This window comes from Microtus pennsylvanicus, chromosome 8 (assembly GCF_037038515.1).
Source record: "Microtus pennsylvanicus isolate mMicPen1 chromosome 8, mMicPen1.hap1, whole genome shotgun sequence".
Taxonomy (NCBI): Eukaryota; Metazoa; Chordata; class Mammalia; order Rodentia; family Cricetidae; genus Microtus; species Microtus pennsylvanicus.
The window spans coordinates 80103120-80113811 of NC_134586.1; the positions used below are offsets into that span (position 1 = coordinate 80103120).

The following is a 10692-nucleotide window of genomic DNA, read 5'->3' on the forward strand; positions in this document are numbered from 1 at the left end:
TCCTAGGATTTAACCCATTCTCCGCTGTCTTCGTCTTTTCCAGTTAGGAGTCTAGCCGCGAAGGGATGACTCCCCTGCCTAGAAAGCTGCTAGGCCTACTGGTCAGACTTGATGAAAAGTACTCAAGGTTTTATTTTAGTTTTTCCCTACCCCGCTTCCTACCCCTTCTCAATAAAGGAACTGCAAACATTTCAGCTACCACCTGTCCTTCCCGCGGTCTTCACCTCTCACCAGCAAGCGCTGATTTTTTTCCTAGCCCGCAACTGACAAGTCTAGATTGTAGCGGGCAAGTGACTTTATTCCTTTTCTTTCTCACTGGAGCTTGCAGCAGATTAGATGAAGCAGATCATCATTTTCTCGAACTTCCAAGTTAGCAGAGGATTTATTTCACAAGACACACTTTCGCAAAAATTATAACTTTTGGGTTCCGTTTTAAACTTCTACAATCATAGAAAGACCTCATGAAAGCCCTGGTCTCCCGCTGGTTCAGAATAAGGAAGTTACCTCCCCCTCCCTTTCTGGTAGATCTGCCATTAGCAATGTCCCATGAAGAACGTGTTAAACTTGCCAGTTGCCAAAAAGCAATCTTCCTTCAGCTCTCCGTGAAATCAAATAAGTTTCCAAAAGTATGGTGAGCCAAAACCCTCTACAAATAAAAATGTTGCTTGGCTGAGGGCAAAAATAGAATATAAAGCAAGCTGCTTACAGTATAGAAAACTTTGGAAAACACCAGCAGTGTCCCAAAGAACTAACCCGATTTATCTATCTTCATTACTTTAAGAAGCGCTGTCTCTTTGTTTGTTTGGGTGATATTAAGCATGCCTAACTTGCATACATAGTTGATGCCTTTGCTAGTATCTTAGATACTTGGATCTGACTTTGGAAGGTAGAAGCTAATTGCTAATAATGGAGAGAAAGGAACCAGTCAGCATGGCAGGAGTAGTCTGGCATATGGGGAATGAGCGCTCAGAAATACTCAATATTCAAGTTTCCAAAATATTAATGAGATTATAGCAACCTGCAGCTATATGTTACAGCTTGTTAATGGAGTGTAAGAGAGGGAGCTGCCAAACGTTTGTTATGCAAACTTCATTGCTGAACCTTGGAGTGGACCTCTTTTAAAAAAATGCCAACAAAAGAGAAAGAGAGAGAGAGAGAGAGAGAGAGAGAGAGAGAGAGAGAGAGAGAGAGAGAGAAATAAGAAAGAAAGAAGAGGAAAAAAGAGGTTAAAGTTCTAATTTGAACTCTGAGCACTCAATTTGCCACAAAATAGTCTGACTTTGTTCTCATCTGGATGAGATAGAGAAATTTTTCGTTTCTTTTCAATCAATGTAGTATAGAATTGAAGTTTGACATTCTGGCATGGTTGTTTCCCTCCTGAGAAGAATCAAACAGGACTTCCATACTGGAAGAGTCGAGGTTGAAGTCTGCTCACTGTGGCAGCAGTAGCTCATCTGGACCTTTAGACAGACTTAACTCCCGACCATTCATTGTGTTGAAGAAGAAATTTGCAGGATCCCTGATCTGTGAGCTGTGGATATTGGTATTGTCTGACTGTGATTAGCTGAAGCTTTATTATCTATAAAAAGCTCTGTGAAGGAAGATGCTTGCTGTGTCATTTCTATTTTCTCAGAATCAAAGAAAATAATGTTGATGAGATCTTTTTCCTTGCGAGTTGGCATGTGCATGGGTAGTTTTGAGAATTGGTTGTTCTTTGGGAGGAAAACAGTTTCTTTTTTCTCTCTCATATTTCTAGCATGTAAGAGAGTATTAAACTACCATGGTCATGCCAGTGTACACACACACACACACACACACACACACACACACCTAGGAAAGACCAAATCAAGTCAAATAACTATGAGAACATATAAGAGTTGGTACTCTTATCCTGCAGCATGCTTGTCTGTTTTTATCTGGCTTGCTTATTAAAAGAGAAATGAAAATGTGTCAAAAGCCATAGCTTGTTCTTGTTTTTGTTTTTCCAGCAGTACAATGATTCCTGATGCTTATCTTAGTAGGTGCAAAAGGTTATCTAAGGTCAGGTGCATTATTCCTGTCCCTGGACAGTGTCACTAGCCACCATCCACTCTGCTCAGCGAGCTGACTTGCAGAACTTCTCAACTTTCCTGGACAGACTTCCTCTGGAAGTCATCATGCCCCCCCCCCCCAACAGAAGAGATCCTGTATCTTGGAGTAGTGCTTTTCCTACAGCTGCAGGCTAGTGAGCTTTCCATGTGCCAAGGTGATGCAAGTACCTTACAAGAGCCAGCAAACTAAGTTCCCCTTTTTGTGGGGTCCCCTCAATTTGTCATGCCAATGAAGACAAAGAATTCACTTAAAACCCACCCCTCAAATCCAGAGATCTTTATCTGGCACACAATCCTGGAACTTTGGTTTAAATTAGCCAATCAAATGCATTGTAAAAGTTCCGTTTTCTACCCTCTATTCCTCCACATTCATTTTCCTGAGATATCTGATCATGAGAGCCCAGACTAGACTCTTCCCATATGGGAACCCGGGTTGAGTGTAACGGTCCACTTCAGTTCCCGCAGCTGACTTTAGAATGTGCTTGACTGGTTTGCTCTGGGGGGAAAAATGAAGGCAAATGACAGTTCTGTGCCATAAGACCTGAGTTTGGAAAGAAAACGTGATTTTCAGCACTATTAAAGCAACAGCCACACTTCTAGCTTCTAATTGTCAAACCAATGATTGCCAGCCTCTTTCCACTTGAGTTCTTTGCCGCTGTCTTTTTTTCTTCTTGTAAGTGCCGCCCCCCCCACCCAGAGAACTTGGGTTATGCTGTGTACCTGAAAAAATTTCAGCTAATTTTTTGCGAGAATACATAGGTAATCTCAATGATACTAACCAGCTCAGAGCAGAGTCCTGGAGACCAAAGTCACCAGCTTGTCCCAGAGATTGCTTACTAGAGGCTTAAGATTCTCGCCATACCAGAGGCAAACTACGCAGCAAAGCAGGGCACATTTGATCTCACTATTTATTGGTGTATCCAATACCACAAGGTACCGGATTTGCAATATTCTTTTCTCATTTCTTCAAAGTCACTTACAAATTATCTTTAACGTTTTGCTGGAATAGAATATGTGACAACTAAAGGTATTTTTCAAGTTTATTTTATCATTTGTAAAAGCGCATACATAAAGCAATGGCAACTGGATTCACTAAATCAAAATAAAATGATCTCGAATAGAAAATGTAAAAAAACAAACAACAAACAAAAAACAAGTAGAAATAGATTCAAATACTCAATAATAAATAAGTTTTCTAACGTTAACAAAGCAAAATAAAATTGACCAAATGCCTTTGACACTACATGGTTTTTGTTTTAATTTTCATTTGTAAAAACACATATTTGCAAAGAGTTTAAGGATTTGTGAGTGGCTGTATTTTAAAAAGTAAATGTTAGTCTGCAATTGGCAGTTGAGTTTCTTCGCGGCGGAGCAGCAGCTAGTGATGAAGTGCGTGTGTTCTGGGTTCCCTAGACACACTAGGTGTTTATGCGCTACAGAAACCCTCATCTGGTCCCGTGTTCTAACAACCCAGTAGTCCATGTTCAGTAAAGCACTGAAAGCCGGTATCAAATGTGTCTCCGAGCCTTTGGGAAACAACTTCTAAGACTAGAAACTCCCTTACTTGTGAGTGAGCGCAACACACCGGGATGAACGCTCGGGGTATAAAATAAATGAAGCCCAGACCAGAGACAGAGATATGACATTTTAGCAGCGTATTGGCAGCATGGATAAAATGATGCCACGTAAAGGTACACGTAATGGTAATGTATCTACATACAGAGGAATCAGAAGGTAGGGAGGAAGGGGTTTGGAAGAGTCTCAACCATCTGAAGTCAAGGCAGACGTCTGAAATCAAGTCTTTGCTAACAATGACCACCGCAGAGCAAAAATAAAAGGTTCCAGGGATCTTTGCCGCGGGGCTTCCCGCGCACTGGGAAGGGCATTTGGTTGTCTCAGTTTTCCCGGAGCCATCGCCTCCCTAACTGGCCTCATCAGAATCACTGTAATGAGAGTGGGGGGAAAACTCTCCGTCACTTCTGTGGGACCTGGGAGATGTTTTGCTACTGTCCTCCTGTACTGGCTGCAGGATGCTCCCGGGCAGGGAAGGCGACAGGTCCTTCTGTGCCATCATCGCTGTTAGGGCCCGGTCCTCGAAAGATGGGAAGTGTAAAGCGTCCAGCTGCACCGAGTAACCCCCGGCTGAAGCTGGGGCTGAGAAGCGAGTCCGGCAAGCCCCGGGTGGGGTGAGTCGTGGGCCCCCTCCCGGGGCCGCCTGAGCCCCAGCTGCCACGGAGGCACTTGTACCTCCTTCATACGTGGCAGCGGCGCGAAGGTGATGGTGGTCACTTTTGCAGGAGGCTGCTGGTGGCGTTGGCTGCTCTCCGACGCTGGGAGTCTGCAGCAACTCTGACAGGGCGTTGATGTAGATCTGGGCCATTTGCAGGGTCTCATATTTGGACAGCTTCTTGTCGTTGTTGAAGGACGGGATAACGTTGCGCAGCTGGTCGAAGGCGTGGTTCAGCCCGTGCATCCTGCGCCGCTCCCTGGCATTTGCTGCCAGCCGCCTTTGCTTCTGTACCCCGTTCACCTGTTTGCTGGAAGGGGCCCGCTGGCGGCTGCAGCCAAGCTCGTCCACCACAACCCCGCCCTTCAGCTTGCACAGCTGTTCCCGCACTTTTACCGGCCCGGGGCTCTTGCTGAGGCCGCCGCAGCCGCCCCTTCTTACCAGCTCGCCCTGGCCGTCAGCCTCGTCACGGGGTGCCGCGGCCTCGGAGGCACCCAGCTCGGGAGAATGAAGCAGATACTGGGCGGCGCGTGCCGTGCAGAGGCCCTGCAAAGTGGGAGTCAGCCAGGCGCGTGGGTCGGTGCTATCCAGGAGGGACAACTCTGCGGGGTAGACAGGATGGTCTCTCGTCTGCAGGGTAGCAGGTGGCTGTGGCGGCAGCTGTGAAAGGTGGTGCTGCTGGGAATGGCGATGGTGGTCCCCCAACTCCTTCACCTCGGCCCACTCTTCTGCATGCAGCAGACGGGACATCGCACTGCAATGGCTCGGAGGTGTCGTGATAGAGGAGGTGCTAGCAACCCAGTTCAACCAAGGGCAAAAACCCCAAGCAACAAGAAAACCCTTTCTGGTCTCTTTTTCAGTGTCTGATTTTTTTTTTCTCCTCTTCCTTGACCCTCCCCCTCTCACTCGGAGATCACACACCAGGTCGCGTGCAACGAAGCTTCTCCGGTTGCTGAAGGCGCTGCGCCCCTTTAAAAAGCGGCACGCGCCAGTGTATCTCCCCCGGCTCCCCTCCCAGCCCCCTCCTTGCGCCAGTCGCGTGTCTGCTCAGTCAAAGAAGGGGGCGGGCAGGCGCGTGCGAGGAGCCAATCAAATAGTTTTTACACCCAGAGAAAAGTTACTTAGTACTGAGGACTCCCGCTCCTGCTCTGAGTCCACCCCCAACCTTCCCTCTTGTAAGTCAGGGAAATTCATATGTTAATTGCGGGGCTGTAATTCGATTCCAGAGGGTGTCTCCTTCAAGGGGGCTGGGGTGCGGGACTTAGGGGTGGAGCGGGCTCCTAGCTGGTGCCAAGGCCGCCCAGGCTCAGAAGTGTGCTGGGGAGACGGTGCTCGCACCAATCTGGTGGCCGGGAGCCTCCAAGGTACCAAGAACCCAGAGAAGCCCGCTTGTCCTGAGATCCCTCCAAGCCAGGCTCACAGCTCTCATGAAACTCATAAAATCGCTCATGTGCAATATGATAGAAATAAATACACATGGGTGTGCATAAAGCTCTTACCTATTGTACATTCAGTCTGTGGAAGTGTTAAGTGGAATCTCAATGAAAATCAGAACAAGGTGAAACCTCTTCGCCTCTGGGTATATATTTCTTAATTTTGCCACGTCTGCGTCTTTTGGATCAGATCGTACTTGAACTCGTTATGGATCTTTTTAAAATTTTTAACAGAAAGTAAAATTTAAGTATAGTTATGACGTACTAAAACCGGGATTGCCCCAAGATGTTGGAAAGATTTTCTCATAGCCTTGCGGCCAGTTAGGGTCTCAATCTACAAAGAACTCTGCTAGAGAATACTATGCTAGGACTGAGATATCTCAGGGATCCTGCGAAACACTTTCAACACTCACAGTGTAGGACTCATAATTGCAGAGCCACAGGAGGCTTCCGGAATTAGTGCTAAAGGTCCTTGAGTTCCTTGTGATTCTGGGCGTTTTGAAACTCTTGCCTCTGGAGGCCCCGGTTTACTAGTGCGCGTGGCTTCTTGCGCAAACGCCCAGAAACCACAATTTAACCCACCTGTCCCGCTCTGTTTAGTTAGGGTGTGCACTACTTCTATAAAACGAGCCCCTCCCACCGCATTAGCCCCCAGCCTTGTGTTTCACCACAAAGAACCAATCATTAACTCCCTCGCCAAGACACGCCCCAACTTGCGCTGACTGCTTTCCAGCTCCAGGCTCTCTTCTGCTTCGCCCCTGGGGCACCCGAGTGGGTGGCAACTGTGGCGGGTGCTTTCGATTTTCAAGGCACTTGCTATCCCGGGAGGACTTTCGTCTTCTGGCAGATGGTACCTCAGAAAGCTCCCTGGAACCTGTCTTTGCAGGGTCCAGTGCCATTGAAATGTTCCGCTAGCAGGGACTTGATCCAACCTGCCATCTGGAGCTCCTTGTGCGAAGGATTTCAGAGGTTAGAGAAAACTAGTGTGCTTATCTCAAGGAGATAGAGAAAGACAGAAGAGAATTCAAAAGTGTGCGTGACCCGTCGGTCTTCATCAGTTTCAGACTCTTTTTCAAGCTTGCCCGTTTGCTGGTGTGTAAGAAACAGTCCCGGGCCTTGGAGACGTTGACAATCAGAAAGATCAGAGGAACATTTTTCTTAAAGAGTTTAAGCTCTGCTGAAATAAGTAGGTTAACGATAGAAATATCTTAAATCTAAAATACGGAATTATCTCAAACCTTAAAGAAAATGATCAATGACAATAAAAGAGAAGAGGTAATTTCTTTTTCTTTAGAGGGTAGAAAGAACATTGTCCGGTATTTTGGATACCGGCCTGGGTACTGTTGAAGACAACAATGGTGCTCTTACTGAACCTAGCGTTAGAATCGGTCATTCGTAATCTCAGAAAGAAGAGTTTCTAGTGTCTGAGGAGTCCAAAGGCATCATTTGTATATGAAAGGCAGAGCCAGCGCGAGGGTGGGGAAGGGGTCACCTAGGGGCTTTGTTCCGCGTTTGGTGACTTCCCTGTCAGCTGAAAGGTAGAAGCAGTTCTTCCCAGGACGTCACTACTAAATGTGTGAGCGCTCAAGTTTTCCTTGGGCTTCCAACCTCCAGACGTTTTATTTACAGTTTAAATTTGACCACAAGACTTCAAAAGCTTCCTTTTCCTTCACGCTTAGGTGGATTTAAGGACTATAGATGAATACTTGTGCGACACTTTTTGTACTATTGGTCCTGATCTATAAAATTTATGTAACCCTGGTATAATTTCTTTTTAAAGAGGAAATCTCATTTTTGTGTTTGAGAGCAAAACTGGGTTATTTTAGGATTTCGAGGGACTGTATGTACACTTCTGTAATTTGTGGTAAGATATTCTTTGACCCTTAACTGTGGCGCTGCTTCTTTTTCCTTTTCCCTTCTCTTCCAGTAGAGGAAGAAGCAAAGCAGGGCTGTGTATGCTTCCTGTGAGCAGACCGCCCCTGGGGAAGGCTGTGGAGAGGGGGTGTCAAACCATGGAGTGGGGTGAATATTCATGAGTAATGGATGGTAGAGTTGCAGCTCAGTTTGATGCCTTCTCTATGTGTGTGGATGCTAGACTAATTACTGAAAGGTAGATGGAAAAATAAATATTTGAGAAAAATATCAGAGACTGGTTATAAATATGGAAATTGAGGAAGCTGTTGCATTGGGTTAAAACTTGAGACTTTCATTTGACTTTATGGTTTTGAATACACATGAATAAATAACACAAAAGTAAATACAGATAAAATGTGATATAACTATACCTAGATGTGTTTCTATGTATAGTCTTTTCTCTCTCAGAGCTTAACATCAGCCAAGAACATATCCAGTCAGCCTTGAAGTTCTCAAACAGGAGCTAGGATCCTTGGGAGACTAACCTTCCAGGGATAAGACAGGAAGCACGCGTGCGCGCACACACACACACACACACACACACACACGCATGTGTACACACACAAGGAAGTGTTCTGAGAATGATGGGCACATGACAAAAGGTCATAGACACCTCCTTGAAACAGCTTCCAACAGCGTTCAGAATAATTTCTGTATCAAAATAAGTAAGAATAATGACAAATTACTTAATCGTTTGCAAAATGGGTTCATAAATGGTAATGTGAACAGAGTAAATGAGTTCATTGATTGTTTAGTAAGTACTACTTGCAAAGTACGTTTTAATTTCAAAAGAAAAAAGGTTGACTCTATCACCAAGGACTTTAATATCACCTTAATTACTCAATTGAAGTTCACATTGCCGCAAAGATAAGACATGAACTCTTCTGGAATTTTTGGGATGCAGAGGCAGCTTCACTTCTATGATGATATTATTCAAAATACTTATCCTAGATCCAACAGTGAGAAAGCATTATTTCAATCCTAACAGAGGTGCACTGTGGCAAAGAGCAAGCCCATAACCATAAAAAGTGTCAAGATCACAAAATAAAGCTCAGCAACCAATCCTGGCTAGCAGAGGATGAAGCAACACAATAACATAGTTGAGGCCTGCCTGATTCCCAGCTGGACCTTCCTGCATTAGGCCACACTAATGGAAACTTACACAACTTAATATCTATATCTATATCTATACATCACTTCATTTCTCAGTTTTGATGGCTACATTGCGGCTACACTTTGGGGAAGCTTTGTTAGCCAATTATCTTCAAGAGGTAGGATCAAGTTAGGGTGTGGTTTTCTGGGACTCTGAGAAAAAATATTGGTGCAAGGCCCAGATGCTCTCTCTCCGTGGTTCTCTGGAGGCACAGCTGAGCCTGGACTTCTCCTTCCTGTTTTGTGACTTACTGCCCTTATAATAAATAAAAATATAATTGTTTATCTTTTAGCTAGCCTGGTTATTTCCCAAATTGAGTTGACCTCTACAACTACATAAGAGAACAACCTCCCTTTAAAGGAATGTTTGGGCCACGTTGATCTAATTTGCTCATCTGTACCAAATATTTTCTCCACTTAGAACCATCACACATGTACAGTATACTCTTACTAACCTGTTGGTTACCCACCTAACTGCCTCTACTCAGCTTTCAGAGAAACAGTCCCTAAGCACTGTAGAAATATCCTCTTGCTGTGTACTCTTAGATACAATGTATTAATTTAGTATTGATAGTGATTATCAAATAATTATTAGTGCAACTGCTTAGTATTGATCGCTTCCATCTCCCTCCATTCTGGCTTGAGAGATATGCTGCTTTGGGGTCCACTGTGGGAGATTCATCAGGGAAGCTGGCTGCGTTTCCCTAGGTGAGTAATCTTTCCTGCTTATTTAGTGCTTGGGAAGATGCTCTGGAAGATAGTCAAAAGAGACACAAAGTCACAAATGTCACGCTGACTCCTACAGGTCCTTCTACATGACTTCCTTTTATGTCCTTGTCTCTACTCTTTCAGGGTTGCTTTTTATAAGTCCCTGTCCGATCAGGTACTCCCAAGAAATCTTCACACAGTCTTACTCAGGTACACTTTCTATGAAACTCATACCAAAGTGAATCATGCCGCATACCCCTTCAACCTTCCATTACCCAGCATCCTTTGAGCCAGACAGTAGTTCATTCTACAGACTGAGCAGGTTATATTTGGGAAGGGGTGTGTGTGTGTGTGTGTGTGTGTGTGTGTGTGCGCGTGCGCACACACACACGCACTTAATGAAGAAAAGGCCATGAATTTGAAGGAGAGAAAGGATGGGTATAGAAGAGAATAGGTGTGGAAGGAGTAAAGACAGGAAGAAATGATGTACTTATATTATAACCTCTAAAAGAAATTTTTAAAAGAGAGATAACGGGAAAACGAGAGTAGGAAGTTTAAAAGGCGGTATATGTGGGAAGGCAAAGGGAAGGAGGGAATATGGGAGGAACAACCAACACTAAAGGCCTTTTCAAAAGCCATATAGAAACCAACTATTCCCTAAAATATATACATGTATGAAATGAATTTAAATTTCTAAAATACATGCATATATGAAAGGAATTTAAATGGAGTAACCATATGGACATACAGTGCTCCAGCTAGATATCTCATGCCACCAAATAGCAGCACTAGTGCCAGGAATGGGTTAGTGACATCTTGTTGAATCATTGGTCAAAGGGGTGCCACAGACCACCACTAGCACGGCAAACATCAAAGGCTATTGCCAAAACTCCTGATTATGTTAAATAACCTGATAGTAAGGCCCCATCGCAAAAGACAACACTTACTAGGTCATCAAACATGGAAAAATCAACCTGGTGCTCAACTAGAAGTTTCACCCCGATTGACTATTATATATTTTCTGAAAGATAGTCTGCATTTTATCGAAGGAGAGACTTAATCTTCCATTTCACTCAACTACAAACCTTGTACTCTACAACAGAGGTGTGCCTGCAAGCTTTACTGGTACCAAAGAGGCACAAATGCATTGGTAGTAAATAACTACTGT

At 44.5% G+C, this 10692-nt stretch overlaps 1 protein-coding gene across 2 annotated transcripts; it reads right to left on the reverse strand.

Annotated features, from left to right (window-relative positions):
- Nucleotides 1-3117: 3117 nt before the first annotated feature.
- Nucleotides 3118-5251, reverse strand: Atoh1 (atonal bHLH transcription factor 1). 2 transcript variants are annotated; one of them, XM_075982073.1, is made up of 2 exons: nt 4338-5251; nt 3118-4033 (listed from the first exon to the last, which is right to left on the reverse strand). In XM_075982073.1, exons 1-2 carry the CDS (start codon nt 5065-5067, stop codon nt 3885-3887), a joined length of 879 nt encoding a protein of 292 aa, XP_075838188.1. In that variant the 5' UTR covers nt 5068-5251; the 3' UTR covers nt 3118-3884. The 2 variants fall into 2 exon arrangements, with proteins under 2 accessions (XP_075838188.1, XP_075838187.1); XM_075982072.1 differs by having other exon boundaries at nt 3878-5251.
- Between the last annotated feature and the right edge of the window lie 5441 nt (nt 5252-10692).

What these genes read in the sequence shown, in the direction of transcription:
- Atoh1 (XM_075982072.1), bottom strand. Translation starts at nt 5,067, where the DNA reads ATGTCCCGTCTGCTGCATGCAGAAGAGTGGGCCGAGGTGAAGGAGTTG.